At 35.7% G+C, this 23,556-nt stretch overlaps 1 protein-coding gene across 4 annotated transcripts in view; it reads right to left on the bottom strand.

The window, feature by feature from the left end:
- Positions 1 to 23,556, bottom strand: part of ARHGAP5 (Rho GTPase activating protein 5) — a 79,786-nt gene that overhangs the window by 37,433 nt on the left and 18,797 nt on the right. For 3 of the 4 annotated variants that reach the window (XR_003913184.1, XM_029951541.1, XM_029951540.1), the window contains exon 3: positions 1,409 to 1,556. Coding sequence is in view for 3 of the 4 variants with exons in the window: in XM_029951541.1 (XP_029807401.1) it covers positions 1,409 to 1,556 (148 nt within the window). In the remaining variant the exon portion in view is untranslated. The remainder of the gene's footprint in view (positions 1 to 1,408; positions 1,557 to 23,556) is intronic. The other variant, XM_029951542.1, reaches the window with a different exon arrangement.

A 23,556-nucleotide genomic window follows, 5' to 3' on the forward strand; every position in this document is an offset into this window, starting at 1 on the left:
TTCTTTTTTTAAAACAGAAAGACAGCATTTTCATCAAACAGGCAATCCAATTAGTATAGACTTTAGAACTAACAGACTAAAAAGGCTAAACTATACACTGAAGTAAAAATGAGCCTGACATTTTAGATAGGATAGACATCCTAGTTTTGTCTTTAAAGGATGCTTACTTATCAAAGAAGATTATTAAGAACAAATAAAGCTAAGATGGAATTAGTTCATGTTTTCAAACCATTCAATTTTGTACTTCAGTCAAGTACTAAGGTTTCATGGAAAACGTGATTAATATTCTACCTTTATTCTTCAACTTTAGGCTAGTCCAACCCCTCAGATAATACTTCACATTGGGCAAAGTAAACACAACACAGGCTTGTTTTAAAATAGTAAGGATATAAAAAAAAAAAATTAAAATAGTGAGGATATCTGCACATTCCTTTAAAAATACAACATATAGGGGCGTCTGGGTGGCTCAGTTGGTTAAGCATAACTTCAGCTCAAGTCTTGATCTCCACAGTTCCTCCTGAGTTCAAGCCCCGCCTTGCGCTTGCTGCTGTCAGTGCAGAGCCCGCTTCAGATCTTCTGTCCCCCTCTCTCCCTGCCCCTCTCCCACTTCCATTCTCTCTCTCTTTCTCTCTCTCTCAAAAACAAAACATTTAGGGGTGCCTGGGTGGCTCAGTTGGCTAAATCATCCGACTTCAGCTCAGGTCAGATCTCACATTCGTGGGTTTGAGCCCCGCGTCAGGCTCTGTGCAGACAGCTAGCTCAGAGCCTGGAGCCTGCTTCCGGTTCTGTGTCTCCTCTCTCTGCCCCTCCCCCTCTCATGCTCTGTCTCTCTGTGTATCAAAAATAAATAAAACATTAAAAAAAAACATTTAAAAAATGTAGCATACAAATCACATGGAGCTAGTGCTGCTAACAAATAAATGATAACATCTCCAATCAGCAACCTTTTGTACATTTATAAATATTGCTATGAAATTTAAAACAAATATTCACATGTAAAATGGGTAATAAAAATAGTACTACACTTAAAAAATTATCAAAGCTTTCAAATTATTTGTTTAAATAACTATGATTAAATAATAGCATAATTTAATCATCAAGTTATTCTAAATTCCAGAAAAAGAGAAGCTTAACATTTTAGCATTCAACTTACCCATTTATTAAAGAGAAGTCCAACAAAAGCATTAATGGCTAAGAACAAAGTTTTTCGCAAATATCACATAGCTATGTCTAGAATTAACACTCAAGACAATCAATCCTAATGAGAACTATACATATGTTTCAAAACTTAGCTTTCATGAATCATGAACATTTGATAAACTGTAGGTATAGCAAAAGTAAAATTTTAAATTAAATTTTAATTTAAATCTTAAATTAAATCTCTTGCAAATGACATTTTCTATCCTACCTGTATCTTCAATAAATTCCACACATTTTTCAACAAATAGTGGTATGGGCTTCTCAGCTGTAACCAAATCCTGGAGGGGCATTCCAAAGTAATTACTTTCCCAATTTCTACGTGTTGGTGGATTGAAGTTCTTGGTTTTCTTTTTCTGCTGTAAGAAAAAATATTCAAGTTAAAGCTATTAAAATTAACTTCCTTCAAAATAGCATGAGTATTAAGCAATGTAAATACACATTTTGTATGAAAAGAAATATTTAAAAGCCACATCCAACTTAAATGACCATCAATAGAGGACTCAAATTCTGCCAGCTAGAAGCTTCAACCTGAGCAATGGAAAGAGACTAAAAGTGAACAGAGAAAAAATGACTAGAAAAAATGTTCTCTTTGGAAAATAATAGGAAACTGGATAGGTAGGAAAATTAGAAAAGATCATTTTTCAATGCCAACTCAAAGGAAAAGCTCTGGAAGTAATCAATGCTCAATTCAGTTTAGGTGTGGTCTACTAACTCTACTTCTTCTTTAGCACATGGCCAAGCGAGGTTTTTGTATATAGGTATATTTATAAGAATATAACTTTAACTATTGATTATACAATGAAGCTAATGTAACTCCATCATTTGTCCTTATTTTCCCATTTTCTACCTATCTACTGACTCTTTAATGTTAAAATAGTTTTCTTAAGTAACTGATAAAACATTTTCACAATAGTAAAAACAAAATGAAATACTGATTTTCAGAGTTTAATTTCAATACAGCACTGGGGGGAAATGGGTTCTTAACCAGAGAGTGAACACCTCAAAAAACCTAAGGAGGTTTAGAATTCAATTGCTGAGGAGATTCTGAGTCAGTTTCTCTGGAGTAGGACACTACAGGCATCTGATAATTCTATTATGCACCCTCCATTGAGAATCTCTAAAATATAGGAAAATGAGTAAATTTTCAGAAATTCAAAGATGTCAGAGCATCTTTACTGACCAGCCTTGTTCCCTTTTTACCTACAAACTTTTGTTTTCTCTGATAAATAAACCTATTCAAATTTGTCATTAAGTATCATTACTGACTTGTAAAAACATAACATTTCCTATCAGAAAAGGGGGGAATGGCAGAGGAAGGACAGGGAGAGCTTTCTATACCTAAAGCAACCTCATCCTTATTTCCCATTCTTCCTAGAGAAGTCTCCTTTGGATGGATCCCCCAATGTATTCTTCAGTGTCTGGCTATCTTGAATAATTAACTAAGTCTCTTCTTCATTTCAATTTCAGGTTGCTCCACCTAGCAAATTTCCAGAGCTCATGAAATCCAATTTCTAAATCCACATGTACTATATCTCAATGGTGATATGGACTATATACAACCCTGGTGTGTACAAATCATATACAATATAATATAACTAGATGTCTATGATGTTGCCAACAAAGCACTGGACTGTTTGATCTGGCTCAAGACCTAAACCCACCTACTAGTGTAGATCCTTACTCCTTAAATAATCCTTCCACTACTACCACCACTACAGCAGCACAATATGCAAGGAAGCAGAAATGAAGACACTCTAATTTCGAAACTGAGATAGGATAGTGGTGGAGTCCTCTTTCTCAAGAGTACTATGGCGCTTTCTAGCCTGCAAACTACCAGCTGCAAAATTTGATTAGGAAACTGAAAACTGAGGCAAAGATAAATGTATTTTGTTTAAAGAGATAATACAGTGATGAAAAAGATTACACTTAGGTAGATTAATGAAAATAGCAATGCCTAGCTATGGTAGGAGCAACAGGAATGAAGTGATAAAAAGATCTTAATAGATCTTTGCCATCAAAAGAACACAGTTGCAAGAAAAGTAAGCTTGTTGGTCCTAAACATTCCAGTCAACTCTTAAGTACTGCCCTTAAGTAAGCAACCGAAACTTCCATATGACTCTAACAATATTCCATCCCTAATCCTTAGGATCACAGGAAAGGAGGAAAAAATGAAGTGTAAACTTATCTAGTAAGCACTGAGTACTTGATTGAATTGGGAGGGTGAAGACAGGAAGCAAAAAAAAGGTAGATTCTCTGGCTTATGCTCAGGAAACATCCCCCAAGGTCTATAAAACTGCAAGAGCAAATTATTTAATTCTGTAGTTATACCAAGACTCAGGGACAGTAATCGAAGGTAATGAAAGGCTAAATGTCTTATAGCATGGAATTTGTGGCAAACTCTAAAGGGATAATTTACTAACAGAGAACTGCCCTGACAGCTCAAGTTTTAGGAGGAAAACAACATAAAAAGTTCTGTGATTTTACTAATTTTTCTACTAACTGACATGGATATAAAAAAATTCTTGCAGACAAAATTTTGGATTAAACATTCCTATAACAGCTTTTATGATTAATAAAAATATATATAATTCCTTTTCTAATAGTGATAGTTCTTAATTATCAGAATTCAGGAGTTCTTTTAAGACAAGTAAATTTTGAAAAACCCTACATAATTCTGATATACACTCTTTGGTTGAGTTGCTGATCAATAGCTATAAATTTATACCAATTCAAAATGAATTTTTTAAGTTAAACTACGCGTAGATGATTACAATTGCTATCAAAGGCCATCAAGATTCTCCACAATGCAAGAAATGTAATCAGTACATTTAAAAAACATAATACTTCAACTGCTTCATTTGAACAAACCAAGGAAAAAAAAAAAAGCAAAAAGCAGTTGACTAGGTTTTCAAAGAACCAATCCAGGAAACAAGAAAATCTGGTCTTCTCTATTTTCTTAAATTTAAGATGGGATTCTTGGGAGGAAAAAAAGAAATCAAGGAAATGAGACAAAAGCAAGCAAAATGTAAATAAACAAAAGAAAAATCCATTAAAGAAATGAAATCTTTTTAGTAAAAGACTTGATTGGAAAGATCAGAAATGAAAAACATCATCAGAGATCCCTTGTTTAAAACATCATCAGAGATCCCTTGTTTAATGTATCACTCCTACGACACCACTCCAAAAAATACTCTTGCTTCCATTTTATATATTTTTTAATATTTATTGAGAGAAAGAGAGAGAGAGAGGAGGGTAAGGGCAGAGAGAGGAGGGAGACATAGAATTCAAAACAGGCTCCAGTCTCTGAGCTGTCAGCACAGAGCTGGACGCAAGGCTTGAACCCACAAACCTGAGCCATGACCTGGGCCAAAGACAGATGCCCAATCAACTGAGCTACCCAGGTGTGCCTTTTGCTTTCATTTTAAAAAGTCTCAATCGTTCTCTCCTATTTGCCCCACAATGCCACCCTCTAGCAGATAAATTCTAGAGAAGTCATATATACTAGAGGTCTCCAATTCCTCTCCTTTCATTCCTTCTTTTATGTACTCAAATTAGTCTATCGCTCACCCTCATTACTCTACTAAATCTATTCTTATCAAGGTCACCAGTGATTGTTTTGCAACAGTTCCCAACTCTGACTTACTTTGACCTTTCAGAACACCACCTCTATGACCTCTCTTTCTCCTTATTTGTTTCTTATGCTGGTCCCTCTTAGTCAGCCTTGTAATGTTGTGAATACCCCAGTCCTCAGTTCGTGATCTTTTTTTCCCTCAACATCTATACCCGCCCTCTGCACACTGTCATCCAGTTGCTCATAACCCAAATGCTTCCAATAATCAAAAAGAATCCTCAATTCTTTCTCCTGAACTCTGGATTCATTTGAAACATTGCACTGGACATCTTCACTTGAATTTCTAAGAGAGACATCTTTCTTCATATGTGCAAATCTAAGGACACCTGGGTGGCTTAGTCGGGGAAGCGTCTGACTTTGGCTCAGGTCACTATCTCCTGGTTTGTGAGTTTGAGTCTTGATTTGGGCTCTGCTGACAGCATGGAGTCTGCTTTGGACCTTCTGTACCCTGTTCTCTCTGTCCCTCCCCCACCTGCATGTGCTTGCTCTCTCAAAAATAAACATTAAAAACTGTACAAAACTGAACTTCTGATGATTTCCTTAAAATGTTCTCCAACTGCAGCCTTATCCCTCAGATACTGACAATTCCAACTTTTCAGTAGTTCAGGCAAAAATCCTGGGAGTTATCACTGATCTCTCTTTTTCTCATACTCTATTTCCAACTGTCAAGCAAATGTATTAGATATGAATCCTAGCTACTTCTTAAAGCTATCATTTTGTACATCTAGATTATTTTATCAACTGCTTCTATCCAATTGCCCTGGTTCTACCACTATCCCCTCAGACCATTCTCAACAAAGTAGCCAGAATCGTAGCAGCTCCACAAATAGCAGCCTATAAGGCTATATACAATCTGCATGCCTTGAACTCAGTCTGTTTATATTCTGATTTCATTTCTCTCCACTTTCTTCAACATTTACTCCCTTTTTGTTTTAACAGACCAGGCACGCTCCTGACTTAGGACTTTTACACTGGCTGTTCCCTTTACCACTTCAATGATGCCTACATGTAACTACCCTATTAAAAACTGTAATTTTAATGCCTATCTTCTAGCTCCTGCCCAGTATTTCCAATCTCTTATATTGCTATTTATACCCACAACTCTACACACTTTACTCATGTATTGTTATTAATTATTATTATTAGGATTATTATTATATTTTTTGGTGTCCCCCTGCTACAATTTCAGCTCCACAAAAGGGCAGGGGTTTTTATCTGCTTTGTTCATCAACATACTCTAAAGATCTAGAATACTGCCTGTAAAAAAAGAGGAAAGTACAATGGGATTTGAGATCTCCTGAACACAAATGTAGATTAAACGATCTCATCACATACTAAGAAAGATAAAAATAGGAATAAACCATCAAGTTACAGATATATCATATTTAACTCAGTAGCTTCAAAAAATCTTAACATCCAGGCAGAAGAAATCAAGATCCAACAGTACAGGGAAAATATCAGGCTAGCTTTAAAGTTCTCAGGAAAACAAGGAAGTCAGAAGAAGATTCATCTACAGGAATGTTCATGGGAAAAAGATTGTCAAGAATTCTTTACTTTGGCTAGTATGCCAATTCAGATGTGTGTAACAAGCAACTATAATCTTTTTTAAAGTTCCCAAATATGTAATAATTAGTATTTAAATTACAGCACAAACTCCTGAAAAATTTTAAACACATGATGAATAGCATTGTTAATAAAGAACTTATATGTAAAGAATTTCTGCTATAGAAAAATGAATGAACACTGTATATAGTTAAATACACAAAACTAATTCTAAGTTACAATGGTATGGCTATATAATAACAAAACATCTTCTACAATTCTGTGGCTAAGCTACAAAATGTAAAGATAATTGGACAATAGGCCAGAACCAAAAGCCTCAACATACCCTAAAAGATAAGGGGACAAGATAAGAGTTCATGTAATTATGCTAATGCATGATGAATATTATGATAGACTATTAGGAAAGGTAAAAATGATAAAGTGAAATAGAGATTCAAAATGTACTTAATTATAAAAATAAGTAGTACATAGGGGCACCTGGGTGGCTCAGTTGGTTAGGCTTCTGACTTCAGCTCAGGTCATTATCTCAACAGTTCGTGGGTTCAAGCCCCACATCAGGCTATATGCTGACAGCTTAGAGCCTGGAGCCTGCTTCAGATTCTGGGTCTCCCTGTCTCTGCCTCTCCCTCACTTATGCTTTCTCTCAAAAATAGATATTTAAAAAACAAAAAAAAAGTAGCACACTAACAGTTCCTTTATTTCTCTTTCTTACCCTTTCCCCCCTACTAATGTAGAATAAAAATAGGAAACAAGAAAAAAGCAAACTGACAGTTATAAAAATAAATATAAATTGAACCAGATCAACTATAAAAGATTGTCAGACTTGGTACAAAACTAAACCTAATTATACACAGGATATTAAACAAAGGGACTCCTAAAATCTGAAAATAAAAGGAAAGGAAAAGTAATGACTTTTTCTTTTTTTTTAAGAGCAATGTTCACAGTGCAGTTGTCTTCAAGGCTAAATGCTTTGAACCATACAAAGAGTTGCTGCTAATTCCCTATCCCTTCTCTCCTGGAAAATTTGTCCCTCCCCAGGTCATTATTCTGAACATATAAATACTCTCTAATACCTGTCATCTTTATTAAAAAATTTTTTTTAGTATTTATTTTTGAGAGAGAGTGCGTGTGCAACAGCACGAGGGAGTGAGCAAGCCTGGAAGGGACAGAGACAGAGAGAGAGAGAAAGAGAGAGAAAGAGAGAGAGCGAGAGAGAGAGAGAGAGAGAGCAAGAGAGAAACAGGCACCACACCTTCAGGGTAGAGTCAGACTCAAGGCCCATGAAAGGTGAGATCATGACCTGAACAGATATCAAGAGTCAAGGCTTAGCCGACTGAGCCACCCAGGCACCCCTGCCTGTCATCTTTGAAAACAAACATGAAAACCCTCCTTTGATCCCATAATGACCTCTAGCTATTACTTCAATTTTCGCTCTTCGTTTTCTTGTTTTTTTAAATCACTTTAATTCCAGTTAGTTAACATACAGCAATATATATTAGTTTCAGGTGTCTTACTCTCTTTTACAGAAAAACGTCTTGGAGATGCCATTTACATCTACTATTTTTCACATCCCATTCACTGTCCAACCTACTTCCATCTGGTTTTTTTTCTTCCATTCTACTTAACTGCTTGTCAAGATCAGATACTTCGATACTATCAAATTAAAAAGAAAAATTTATCTTCATCCTTCTTGAGCTCTAAGTAACATTCTTTCCTGACTACTTCTTCCTTACACACTTGCGTGCTCTCTTGGCTCCCATTTCACTAATGTTTGCTCAAATGATTCCTTTTTCAGTTTCACCTGCCAACAATTCTTCCTGGTTTTACTCAAACTCAGTTCTGAGCTCTCCATTCTTCTCTCACTATATGCTATCCATAGATGAATATCTAATCCCTGGTTTTAAATCCCTTTACATCCTGACAACTCTTCTTCTAAGTACCAGATTCATACACCTAACTTTTATAATTTCACTGGGATCTCAACATAGATATTTTAACATAAAACATAAAAAGCGCAAAACAGATATCTTGATTCCCTTTGGTCTGAAACCTTTCACCCTAGTCTTCACTATCTCAGTAAATCTACCCAGTTGTTTAGACCATAAATCTTGGAGTCAATCTTGATTTTTCCCTTTTCCCTTATCTTCCATAGCAATTGCATAAGAAGCCCTGTTGGTATCACTTCCAAAATACCAACAGAAGAGAAACTGTCCACGTTTCCCTTTCTTGGTACCCGTACTGGCAAAATACCTAGCACATGATAAATAGATGCTCAGTAAACACTGACAGAAGCACATAAAATTACAACAAGAACCAAATAAAGTCTTTACCATGTAAGATTTGTCAATAAATACACAAAGTACTGTTTGTTGGTATATTTACCAGTTTAAGAAATGTTTCATTATACCTAATTCTTCATATCTATCTATGGAAGTCACTATATGGGTGTACTAAGCTATAAAATCAGGATTCGCACAGAATAATTATTATACATCATAAAATTACAATAATTAAACAGCAAACTCCATGGGAATTCATTTGGATATAAGGTGATGTACCTTCAGTAATGTGTAAGAACTGAGCACCATGTACATAGCATCACACTAGGTATTGTGCAAGACATAAAAATTAGTGGAAGGTTAATGTTCTCAAGAAATATTATAAAGAAAAAACTCTCTACCTGTCATTTAATTAACAGCACATACAAAACAGTATGTGATTAAGTGTCAAAATAATTGGATGCAAGGCTTAAATCCAGACTTCAAAAGGTAGAACTTAAAAAGGAAGAGATGAGATCCAGAATATTTCAGAAATGTAGAAGGAATCTGGTCTGTAAGTCACTTATTTTCTCATCTGAACATTTGGGTGCCTACCATATGTCGGCATAAGAACTCGGAAATCACTAGAAGCTGCCAATTATTTACTTCTTACTATATACTATGTACTTGGTAATATTACATAATCTTAAGTGTCATAATGACTCTAAGGTAGCTACTGTTTTGTATCTATTTTATACCTATTTCAGTACACCTGGAATGTGTTGGAATGAAAAATGTGGATAGAAAGGAAGGTAAAGGCCACACTGCAAATAGGTTCAAGTAGGTCCCTAAGAAAGTTGACCTTTACACAGAGCCTACAAAATACTTTGCAGGGAGAGAGATTGGGCACTTCTGTTTTAGTATTGTCCCTCAGAAAGCAACATAAAACAATAGTGTGATGCAAGGGTAAACAGAAGACATAAAAAATAAGTTACTGCACCACCTATGCTAATGAAGCTATAGAAAAACCGAATCCATCACATACTGCTAGTGGGAATCTAAAATAGTACACCCACTCTGACAAACAGGTTAGTGGTTTCTACTAACACTAAATAATGAAAATACCAAATGACCCTGTGTAAACTCTTGGGCATTATCCCAGAGAAATGAAAACTTATATTTATAAAAAAATTTGTACTTTACAGTTTATAACTACTTTGTTCATAATAGCCCCAAACTAGAAACAACATATAGCCTTCAAGAGGTTAAATAACTGGTATATCTACACCATGGAATACTGTCAGAAATAAAAAAAGGACAAATTATTGATTCATGGTAACAACCTGACTGAATCTCAAGGGAATCATGCTTTAAAAAAGTCAATCCCATAAAGTTGCACATGGTATGATCCTATTTATTAGTGGCTGCCAGGGGTTATGGATGGGATTGAGCAGAGGGGAAGGTGTAGCTATAAAAAGAAAACAGAAGAGATGTGTTGACGATAGAACTGTTTTGCACCTTGAAGTGATCAACATACAAATCTACCCATGTGAGTAACTGCACAGAACTAAACGCACGCACGCGCACACACACACACACACGAGTACACGTAAACTTGAGCAAATCTAAGATCTGTGAATTGTACTAATATTAACACCCTCGTTGTGATACTCTACTACAGTTTTTGCAAGACGTTACATTTGTGGGAAACTGGGGAAAGGGTGAATGAGATTTTTTCGCATTATTTTACAACAGCATGTCAATCTACAATTATTTCATATTAAAATTACCATTTTGAAAAAGATCATTGCAATGGCTCATTTAGTTCAGTAACTGACCCGATTTCAGCTCAGGTCATGAACCCAGGGTCCTGGGATTGAGCCTCACATTGGGCTCTGTGCTAAATATAGAGCCTTTTTGGGATTCTCCCTTTCTCTGCCCCTCTCCCCTGCTCCTGCTCTCTCAAAAGAGAGAAAGAAAGAAAGAGAAAAAGGGAAGGGAAGGAGAAGGAAGGATCATTGCAATAATCCAAGTAAGAAATTATGAAATTTATAACTAGGACAATAGGGTGCCTGGGTGGCTAACTCAGTTAAGAGTTCAACTTCAGCTCAGGTCATGATCTCATGGTCTGTGGGTTGGAGTCCCATGTCAAGCTGAGCTGACAGCTCCAAGCCTGGCGCCTGCTTCAGATTCTGTGTGTGTCTCTCTCTCTCTCTCAAAAATAAATTAACATTAAAAGAAATTAAAAAGACTAGGACAATGAAATGTAAGCAATGTATTTTATAGCAGAATAAAGATCAGCCAAGTAGGATAAACAACAATAATAGCATGTAGCTTTGGCCTACAGTAGCTTCCTCCTGAAAATACATTCTCATCCAATCACGTTAAGGAGATGGAAATAAAATCTATGACCTATGAGGAAAATCTTGCCTTTCATGATGAGCAGGTACAAACATGCCTTGTATGACTAACTTCTAGAATCTCACAGGAATTTCCTTAAAGACCACATTCTGGTATACAGGATTTCTCAACTTAAGTATTATTGACAATTTGGGCTGTATAACTGTTTGTTGTGGGAGATCACCACACACATTAAGATGTTTAGCAGAATCCCTGGCTTCCACCCAATAGCTACCAGGAGCAACTCCCTACCCCAGTTGTGACAGCAAAAAAGGTTTCCAGACATTGCCAGATATACTCTGGAGGGCAAAACTGACCCTGGTTGAGAACAATTGTGCTAGGCTAATAAAAACAACGATGAAGGACTCAAGTTTGGGAGATAACTACAGATAAGATTTCTGCGAAGTCTGAGAATTTTAACTTTAAAAAAGGTCAATACATAACTCAAGACTGAAAACATTACTGTAAGGGTACATAAAAATGAATAATTGGAAGTCCCTCAAAAGGCTTACAGTGTAACAAGAAAAAACAATTTATGAAGTGATAAAACTACTACAAAGTGATTAGGTGAGAGGAATAAGTATTACATCATAGCACACACTTCTGTCAGTATAAGAAAAAAGGCTTAGGGCAGCTCAGTTGGTTAAGTGCCCACTCTTGATCTCAAGGTCATGAGTTCAAGCCCCACTTTGTGCTCCATTCTGGGCATGGAGAAGGGGAAGGGAAAGGGAAAGAGAAGAAGAGAAGAAAAGCCTTCAATGGAAGCCAGGACTCCCTAAAGGCTATTCAATCCTTTTTAAAAAAGTCTATAAGAGCTGTAGGTGCTTGCTGAAAGTCTCTTTCACACCCTTTAAGCTAAGATCAGTCAAAAAAGAGGGAAGAGACAATAACTGAGGGTAAATAAATGTGGTCTGGGTTCTTGAACATACTAACAAAGTGGCTTCTAGCACTGATTCATCTTAAAGATGCCATTTTCCTATAAAACATTTCAATATAAATTATCTATCTGATAGTTATCTTATTAATACCATTAAAACCTCAGCAATCAAAAAATAAACAGGGAATTATCTGAGGAGGGTCCTAGCAAAACATCTAGCTATTCAAACGAATAATGGGTAGATTTCCTCCCAGCTTCCCCAAATACATATTTTTAATTGTATTCACATGAAACTGTTTTCTATACCCATCACTTCATTCTTTTTAAATTTCTATTTGAGAAAGTGGAAGCGAGGAAGAGGGAGGGAGGGAGGAAGGCAGAGGGAGAGGGAGAGACAGGGAGGGAGAAGGAGAGGGAGAGGGAGAGGGAGAAGGAGAGAGAATCCCAAGCAGGATCCACATTATGAACAATAGCTGAAATCAAGAGTTGGACACTTAATTGACTGAGCCCCCAAGCAGCCCCCAGCAGTTCTTTCTTAAAACCAGATTTTCCTTTTGTTTCACAACTAATCTGTTAGGTACTTTGTTACTCTAATGATTGCCAATCAGAGCATCAATAGATAAAGAAAATGTTTTTCAGTGCATCTTCTTCCTTCCTCATTATCAACAGAGGTTCCTAAGTTAGAGCCCACAGCTTTAGAAAATATATGAAACCCTTAAAACTCTAGTAAAATTTTGTACATGTGCATTTTTCCAGGGAAAATACTCAAACCTTTCCTCAAATTTTCAAAAGCTAGGAACAATTCCCTTAAAGTTCAAAACAATCACTTTAATATTCGAAGTTTACCTTCCCGATGGACAAAGTTAGATACATTCACTTTTGTCACACTTATATTTTGTTACTAAAATTGGACACATCAAAAATTACTACTGTCAAAAAGCAGTCTTTTGGGGTTTCTCTTTTCACAGTCATAAATTAAGTCCTTTTTACTTGAGGACTCCTTTAGAACATCAGCTGAGATGACAAGAAAGCATTACAGAGTTAGAAATCATAAAACTATACCTATTATAGAACTAACTCTTCTAGGATTAAGTGGGACAGTTTGTAGCATATCAAATTTTGGAGTACATAAAACTGACAACCTTATAAAATTACCCATAAATCTCAGAATAGTAACAATTGTCCACTGATACAAAATTATAAGATTATAATATTCTATTGTTACAGGAGCTGACTCCTTGATATATTAACGTGTTCTAACAATTACAATTAATGTGCTGTGGAATTAAGAATAATTTCAACATTGGGACACGTGGGTGGCTCAGTCAACCCCCTGACTTTGGCTCAGGTCATGATCTCACTGTTCATGGATTTGAGCCCCACATCGGGCTCTGTGCTGATGGCTCAGAGCCTGAAGCCTGTTTTGGATTCTGTGTCCTTCCTCTTTCTGTATCCCTCCCCTGCTTACACTGTCTCTGTCTCTCTCTCAAAATTAAACAGTAAAAAAAACACTTAAGTAATTTCAATATTTGTGCTATGCCAGTTTTTGCTAAACATTCAAAATATGCTACTATGAAAGCGAAGAAAAATTTTGAAAAGAAATCCACACTAGAGAAATTTACATTTGTTTTAATTTTCTTAAATTTATCTTTTCTTTTTTTGACAGAGAATAAGCATACAGAGGGAGAGGGAGGGACAGAATCACAAGCAGGATCCAGGCTAACAGCACAAAGTCTGACAGGGGGCTTGGACTTTCAATCTCACAAACTGGGAGATCATAACCTGAACCAAAATCAAGAGTCAGACACTTAACCGAATGAGCCATGTAGGTGCCCTTCTATTTGCATTTATATTAGTAAACAAGCACATCAATGACACAATTATTTAAATTAAGCCTCATTAGAACACATAAGTAAAATAAATATACTTTAAAAACTGACCCATCTGGGGGCGCCTGGATAGCTCAATATGTTAGGAGTCCAACTTCGGCTCAGGTCATGATCTCACAGTTTGTGGGTTTGAGGCTCTCGTGGACAGCTCAGGCCCTGAAGCCTACTTCAGATTCTGTGTCTCCTTCTGCCTGTCTGCTCCTCCCTGGCTTATACTCTCAAAAATAAATAACAATTTTTAAAAACCTGACCCATCTAGTTACTTTTCAATCTGAATTTGAAAAGTTAAAAATCATGGTCAAATGGGGCAGCACACACACAAAAAAAGCAAATAGTGAAAATATAAACAGAAATACAAAAAAAAATACATAAGATATCCACACCTATGTAATATAAATTAATATACCCAGCACCCAAAATGCCACCAGCTTTATTAGAAATTTTAGGAACCAATTTAGCCAGTAGCCAGTAAGAAAACAATCGAAATGGTTACTAAAGAACACCTCATCAAATGCATTCCAAATGAGAATGGATTTTTAAAGAACCATAAGTTTTGCTAAGTCTCACTGAAAGTATAAAATGTTTAATTTTCAACATCAAATTTTACTAGACTGAATTCATTGAGAGCAGAGCCCACAACCAATCCATTTCTGTAACCTTAGCTTCAAAGTGCTCAAGCATAGCAGACATTCAATAAGATGCTCATTAAATAAAATGAGTTTCCTTAAGTCAAAATAAATGGTAATTAAATACATACACACATCCAAATAAAGGATTCTTTTTCACCACTACAAAACAAAGCCACACACTCATACTGACTTCAACTGACAAAAGTCAACATACTGTACCAGATCATAAAGATTAATTATACATAAGATATAAATCTTCCCTGTAACAGATATTATGGTTTCCTTCCCTTAACAAATTACCCAATTTGGGAGAAAGGTAACTCCACCCAGAGCTCTAGGGATAAAGGCTAAAGCCTGTATTCAGTACCATAAATTCGATTCTGCTGGCCAGAGTTCCCTGGTTATGAATGGATATAGGAACCAACGCAAGATTAATAGTCCACAAAAGATGCTGATTGAGAAGGGTCTGGGAAAGCAGCTTTTCCTTTCTTCTGAATATATTACCTTTATAAGAGTGACCCACACTCTCTCCCATGAGGAAGTATCTGCAAGATAATAATGGATACAATGGATACTCTGCCAACAACAAGAAATCTAAGGTACTTTCCCCCTAAAATAGGTAAAAAACCGAAAATCTGAAACTTCCAAGCAGTTCTAGACTCTGTTAAATGACCTTGCTCATTAAACAAAGTCTAGGCCTACTCTATCTTTATCTGATCTGCCAAGTATTGTTCTTTCTACAGTAAGCTTTATAGCACTCAATTTTTATTTGACCTTAATTAAAATTCTTTGAAGAATTTCAGTTTCTCTCAGATACAAACACTGATAGTTCATCAAATTAACTGTCAAGAGGTTAAGGGATACACACTAAAAGCGAAAAGCAAACTTACCCTGTAACTTAATGCATTTTGATACACAAAAAAGTTCAATGCAGATATATATCTCATTATTTTTATATTTGGAATGAACAATTTATAAATCAAGAAAAAATTTTGGCCACCGCTGTTTGATTAACAGTACTTTAAAAAGTATTTTATTTAATAAAGACAGATCCTACAAGTCAGAAGTAAAATCTAAACCTAAGGTTTATTACATTCAAAAGGATCTACAGTATTAATAGTGGGTATCAATTCACTATTTATTAATATTATTTGGTGACTCATCACATACATAGACATCTACCTGTTTGGTTTCTTTAAAGGTAGTATACCTATTTTAGTATTCTTCCCCAAACCCTACTATAATGGCTAAAGCAACAGAATCTTCTAATACATTATCTGAGAACCACGTTTAGTAAGAAAAAAAGCAGTAAAATACAGAGAAAAGAATACAGACTAGAAGTAACATTTGAGAATAAAAGAGGAATTGGTAGTTGCTAATATAAATAAAAGGATGAAAAAATTCAGGACGTGGAAAAAAGATAGGAAAACAATATTAAAAGAAGCTGAAAATGAAAAATTATCAAAATACCAACTCACTCTAATGCACCACAAAATTCAACAAATAGTTTACTACTTCTGATCTGAATCAAGCTAGCAGAACTGAAATAGATACTGAAGAAAAACCAAACTGGCTTGATCACATGTATACCTCATTTCATTGAATAAGTGTGTTAAAAACTGGCAATTTTACCAATATAACTCAAATTTCTCATTCAGTTCACAGTCTTAAAGAACTTTTTCAACACCTATTATAAAATCAATTCAGTAGTCACAATCAGCACCTCTTTATTTCACTGTAATGGATTACAAAATCAAAGTAATATATACAGTATTGTTTTTCTGAGATTTCATTTATGCAGAAATATTTATGTGTATGATTTAAACAAAGTAATTCTGATGGGTGCAATCAAGAAATGTCTTAAAAAGTTTTGATTTCGTAACTAACACTAAACTCATTCTGGAGTATACAATAAAGGACAATCAAACATAAAGCCTTCTTTGATTGGCAGGAATGACAAATAAGCCCCACTGAAGAGAAATAGATCTTCCTTAGATGCCACTAATGCACCAAAGTTGTAATTTTTCCGGTATTAAAGAATCTGAAAAAAGGTTCCTAATTCTACAGCTCCCATCTTGGAATCAAAGAATGAAGTTAAACAGAATGACTTTAGACAGGAAGAAAAAAAAAAAAGCAATGTATAAAGCTGGGTTCAGGATTAATAAGAGTATTTAATTTAAAAATGAATCCAGAAACTAATCCAGGATAATGAATGGGACAAAGGATTAGTCATTCAACACCGGAGTTCCTCAAGGCTCTGGTAGGCAGGCACTCCTCTGCACTCCCCAAGGTCAATTTCATCTACTGCCATCTCTACTTCAATGTCTCCTAAATATGTATCTCCAACTCAGACATCTCCTGTGCAAACTGGTCTAACTGCAAAATTGACATCTCCACTTTAACTCTAAAACCAAAGTTATAATTTCTACTCCTCAACTCTAAACCTGATAAATCTCTAATGTTCTACACCCCACACAGCATTATCACTGTCACAAGCTAGAAACCAAGAAGGTATTTTCCCTATCTCGTTCACCATCCTCACTCTTTACCCCACACAATACACCATCAAATCTTAGGGATTTTAAGTACTCTCAAATCCATCTCATTCTCTCCGCCGCCACCACTCTCCCTCCCCACTCCAACTATTCAAAGCTTTCATCATAGACTACTGTAATGTGTCAATTCGTCTTGCATTGCTCAACCCATTCTCCACAAGGAAACCAAGTGATTTCAAATCCATCCACTGTCTTTTTAGTTTCTTATCACTTCAAAGCTAAATAGTGAAAATGTCTAACAAGGTGTAAAAGGTCCAAGTCCAGTCCCAACTCTCGAGTCTCTCCTTGTACTATTCTTTCCCATAGAACTAAGGGTCAGTAATCCACTCTGCTGCCTGTTTTTGAAAATAGCCATACTCTGTTTACATATTGTCAATGAACACTTTCGTACTGCAACAGATCTGAGCAGTTATAACAGAGGCTAATCTGCAAAGCCCAAAATACCACATGACTCTACAGAAAGCGTACTAGTACCTTCCTTAGATTAATGACCAGTAACAGTGGCCTCTTTAAAGAACATACCACATACCCTCTCATAACATGAACACTCTATTCATTAAGCATTAGTCTTCCATCCACCCATTTCCCTAGTTAACTCCTATTAACCCATCAGATATGACTTAAAATGACACTTCACAGGGAGGCCTTTCCTCACCCTCTAGAGCAGCACATCTCAATTCAGATTAGCCACATTTCAATAGCCCCAATGGCTACCATATTGGAATAACAGTTCCAAGACAGACGACTCTATGTTTTGAGGTACACTATTTTATTCTATAGATCCATATGCCTATCTCTATGCCAAAACCAGTCTTACAAGCTAAAGTTTTACATTATCTGATAAAATAAGCACATACACCCATCATGACCACTCCACTTCTGCCTTTCTTCTTAAGTGTCCTATTCTAGGAGCACCTGGGTGGCTCAGTTAAGCATCTCACTCTTGGTTTTGGCTCAGGTAATGATATCACAATTAATAGGTTCACGCACAGAGCCTGCTTAGGATTCTCTCTCTCCCGGTGCCCCTCTCTTGCTCTCTCTCTCTCTCTCTCTCTCTCTCTCTCTCTCTCTCTCTGAAAAATAAATAAATAAAAAAGTGCCCTATTCTAGGCTCTTTACTCTTCCATATGTGGGTTAGAAACACTATGAAGCAACCTAAAAAACCTTGAGACTCTGAATGAAACAATGAATCCCAATTAGTCTAAAGAGCAATGACTTCATAATACACTATATTCATGGATAGGAAAGCACTAGAATTCCCCATTTATTTAGATCTTTTTCACTGTTTTTCAATACCTTTCCACATAATGGTGTGCACATGTTATAATTACGCCCAGGCACTGGATGATCTACCATGCTTCTGTAAGCAGTATCTTCTCTAATTATTTTTACTAGTTATTTATTGCCAATTATAGAGAACCAACTGACTTTTGGTTATTGATATTTATCAAGCTATTCTGTTAACTCTTCTATTACTAATCTATTTGTAGATCCTTTTTGGCTTTTACATAGACCATCACATCAGCCAATAATGACAATTTTGCTTCCTCCATTCTAATATTCATGCATTTAATTTTTTTTCTTATTTTATTGCTTTGACTAGGATCTCCACGTAATACTGAATAAAGTGGTGACCGTGTGTACATTATCTTGTTCCTGGTCGAAAAGGGAGTTCATTACCTCACTTAAAGGAATTTGTTGCTGGATATTTGTTGCAGATTTCAATTGCTTATTTGTAGATGCCTTTTTTCAAGTTAAGGTTCTCATCTGTTCACAATATAGTTTTCTATGAATTTGTTAAATTTAGTAAAATGCCTTTCATATACTATTGCTGCATGTTTTTTGCTATTATATACCTAACATCCCTTATCTAAAACCCTTAAGGAAAATGTTTTAAAAATTTGGAAATTTATAGTCATTTGCCATAATGTACACTACAAAAAATGTCAATTATGTAACCCCATTAAATTGTGGGTCAGTACCCTGTACTCAAATACACTATTTTTTTTTAATTTTTTTTAATGTCTTATTTTTTACTTTTGATACAGAGAGAGACAGAGCATGAGAGGGGAAGGGGCAGAGAGAGAAGGAGACACAGAACCGGAAGCAGGCTCCAGGCTCTGAGCTAGCTGCCAGCACAGAGCCTGACGCGGGGCTCGAACCCACAAACGTGAGATCTGACCTGAGCCGAAGCCGGAGGCCCAACCGACTGAGCCACCCAGGCGTCCCTCAAATACACTATTTTTTGAACTGTATGGATATTTACTAATGAGATAAACAGTGATTAAAAATAGCCTCAAATCAGATTCTGCAACAAAGAGCAGGTCAAATCAGATTATGTTACAAAGTTTAAAAAAAAAATAACCAAAAAAACCTTGGTTTTCAGAAGTTGCTGGATTTCAAAATTACAGTCAAGGGTCTGGGACCTGTATTTCATTTAGGATTTCTGCATGTACACTCCTAAGCAAAACAGGGCTATAATTTTCCTTTCTTATACCATCCTTGTCTGGTTCTGAAATTAAAACTAGTTGACTTCAAGAGAATGAATTAAAGAATGTATTTATGCTGGGGCACCTGGGCGGCTCAGGCGGTTGAGTGCCCCACTTCAACTCAGGCCATGATTTCATGGTTTGTGAGTTTGAGCCCCACATCAGGCTCACTGCTTTCAGCCTGTCAGTGAAGAGCCTGCTTCAGATTCTCTGTACCCCTCTCTCTCTGCCTCTGCCTCACTTGCGCTCCCCCCACCCCCAAAAGAATGTATTTATGCTTTCTGCTTTCGGGAATAGTTTGTAGAAGACTGAAATGATCCATTCCTTGAAAAGTCTCCTATAAAATGATCTGAGCCAAGATAGAACTATTACTCCACAACTTATTTAATAGTTACGGGATTGGGGCGCCTGGGTGGCTCAGTGGTTTTGTGTCTATCTCCTGACTTTGGCTCAGGTTCTCTGGGTTGTGAGATTGAGCCCTACATCATGCTTGCACTGGGCGTGGTGCCTACTTAAGATATCTCTCGCTCTCTCTCTCCCACTCCCCACTCCATTCACTTTCCTTTCCTTTAAAAAACAATTGTTATGGGATTATTCAAAGCTTTCTTGTCTATATTTTTCTAATAGTTTGTGTTAATTTTGTTTTTAAATTTTCAAGTGTGTTGACATAAAACTGTTGATAGTATTCTTTTTTAACTTTTTTTCAAGTATTTTTTTTTGAGAGACAGAGAGAAAGAGACATAGGATAAGCAGGGGAGGGGCAGAGAGAGAGGGAGACACAGAACCCAAAGCAGGCTCCAGGTTCTGAGCTGTCAGCACAGAGTGCAACACAGGGCCCAAACTCACGAACTAGGAGATGATAACCTGAGCTGAAGTCAGATGCTTAACCGAGTCACCCAGGTGTCCCAATATTCCATTATTTTTAAATCTGACCTATCTGTGATCATGTTCCCTTTTTCATTCTCAATATTTAATTATGCTTTCTCTTTTTTTCTGATCAATCTTGCAGGACATTTGTCTACTTTTCTAGTCTTCTTAAAGAATCAACTTCTAGCTTTACTGATTTCTCATTTGGTCTCTGTAGCTCTGTAACTTCAAAAATGAATATGTAAAGGAGCCCAGCTGGTAGATGATGTGACTCCTGATTCTGGGGTTCTAAGTTCAAACTCCACACTGGATATAGAGATTACTTAAAAATAAAAGCTTTAAAAAAATAAAAATAAACTGAGTATGTACAACAGCTTCCCACCTAGACTATGTGATGCCAGTCTCTTCTCTACCTGCAACCTGAAATCCAACACAACTTTCCTTACTTCTCAGGCCTTAATTAACCAACTGCTTTTAAATTTAAACTAGCTCATCAATTTAGCAAATTTTTATAAATGCAATGCTATTTCACTATACCCAAAAATAAAGGCAATATCCTATCATCTCTCACCTTACTTAGTAACAATTTTATGTCTCTGTAAAAATGATTTTCCCCAGCTAAAAGATCTTTTCTCCTTCTTTAAAGCCCATCAAAATACCCCAAAATGGTGAATTACCTTTTTCTTCATGAAGTTTTGTGAAATTAACTATATACTCTATGGTAATATCTCAGTCTATATTCCTTTGATACTTATATTTAAGCAATACTATCACAAAAGAGTGTACATTCTTTAACAAATTTACTAATGTGTCAGGCACTGCTATAAATAAATATGAACTGATATCTGGTAACAGTCCTAAAAAGTATGTTTATCTCCATTTTCCTAAAGTACAGAGATTAAACACTTACACAGCTAGTAAATGGCAGAGGCTAGATTCAAATTCGAGAAGTCTGTCTGCAACAAATCATGTGCCCTTAACTATTACACTATGCTTCCTTTAATTGTTCTAGTAGTACTCTCTTAACACTGCCCCAAGCACAAGGTATAGTCTCTCAAACTACCATGTAAACTCTTTAAGGGATGTGTCTTCAATTTTTTATATCCTTCAACAGCTTTCTGTACAGACTTTAAGCATTTTAAGCAGGTTTTTAGTGAATGCATACTTAACTGAAACATGAGACAATTACTCAAGTCCAGCTTACTCAATGAAAATAGTTTTTAGGCAAATTAATAAGTTGCACTAAAGTGCTCCAGCCTTGCTTGAAAAAAAAATACTGTGGATAACTGTTTTATAAAGTTAGCTTTGGAGTGAGCCAAGGCATTCACTGTGCATATATACACACAAATCCATAAAACAAACAGCTGTGAACCAACACTGTTTCTATGAAATTTCATTGTAACCTATGTTTATCTTTTTAAGACCACAGGTATAGAAACTAAACATTTAAGTGACCCCTGATTCATAAATTTACAGATCTAAATACCTCTAAAATACAATTTCTTTAATTTTCTTAGAGTTCAAATATCATAATACATGAATCTAAAAATTAAAACAATGTTATATAAAAGCGCAAAGAAATTCTAAAATTAAGATAGCTGAAACTACTGTGAGTTAAGTTAACTGAAAGGAGATTATAAATACAACTCAAAGCCAATGCACCACTTCAATAGCAGTGAGGACAAGACTGACACCAAATGAAAAGAGGTACATCACACAAAAAATGAGTATAATCAAATATATGAACTATTGCAAGCACTGAAGAAGAGAATCTAGGCCCATCTTTTCTCTGTGGAATAGTAATAAAAATTAAAGACAAATTACTGTGTTTGTGATTTTAAGATGTGGCGACTGTAAACACCACCATTCCTTTATGTATCTCTAAAAAAGAAACCATAAAATCCTGTATTAATCATGGTGTCAATTAACCCTGGATATTAGAATCAGTAAAATTCTTAACTTCCTGAACTTTGGATGGGGTTATATCCCACTCAACCCACTGTAAGTTGAAAATATATATAATTAAATTAAAAAAATCACTTAATATACCTCACATGCTGAACATCATAGCTTATCCTAGCCTACCTTAAATGTGCTCAAAACATATTAGCGTACAGTTGGACAAAATCATGGAACACAAAACCTATGCTATTAATAAAATGATGAATATCTTGAAATTTACTGAATTACAGTACTGAAAGTGAAAAGCAGAATGGTTGTATGGGCACAGAATGGTTGTTTACCCTCATGACTGCATGGCTGAAAGGAGGTGCAGCTTGTTACCATTGCCTAGCATCACAAGAGTATCATATTACATCTAATTAGCCCAGGAAAAGATCAAAATTCTAAGTATGGTTTCTATTAAATGTTACTGCTTTTGCACCATCATAAAGGTGAAAAATCTTAAGTTGGAATCATCTTAAGTCAGGAACTATGTGTATAGTTAGGTGACTATGTAAGACAAATCACGTATGAGAAACATTTAAATCAATTCAAGGACCATTATTATTACTAAACTAACTGGAATCAGAGGCTGTGCTAAAATTTCAGAATATAAATACAAATTTGGTATATTCCTTCTTCAGACATAACTCTTCATCTCAGGTTATGATCTCACAGTTCATGGGTTTGGGCCCCACATCAGGCTCTGTGCTGACAGCTCAGAACCTGAAGCCTGCTTCAAATTCTAGGTCTCCCTCTCTCTCTCTGCCACTCCTGCATGCTACTCACTCTCTCTCAAAAATAAATAAAACATTAAAAAAGTAATCAAAAAAGAACAATTTTTCATGCAAATTGGCCACTGAAATAAAAAATTATAGCAAAATTAAAAACCTGGAAGGCTAACCACCCAGTTTTAAAATAACTTGTTAAATGGAAAACAATGTAGTAAGTAAAAGGTATTAACTAAAAACTATGGAGCAATATGAAAAAATACAACTAAGTAAAAAAATTTAAAAAATATGTATACACTATTATTGCAACTAAATAAAAATTAGGAATAATGGGGAGATAGAAAACTATTAAGATAGATGTTCAAAATCTATGTGTTTGATCATAAGATTGTATATTAAATAATAGTACTGTACCATCACTAAATTTCCAGATTTTGGTATCTGTACTGTTACTATTTAAGAGAATGTCCTCATTCTTACGAAATGAAGTATTTAATGGTAGAGTCCAACATCACCAACTTCATCT

This window comes from Suricata suricatta, chromosome 9, assembly GCF_006229205.1.
Source record: "Suricata suricatta isolate VVHF042 chromosome 9, meerkat_22Aug2017_6uvM2_HiC, whole genome shotgun sequence".
In the NCBI taxonomy this organism is placed as follows: Eukaryota; Metazoa; Chordata; class Mammalia; order Carnivora; family Herpestidae; genus Suricata; species Suricata suricatta.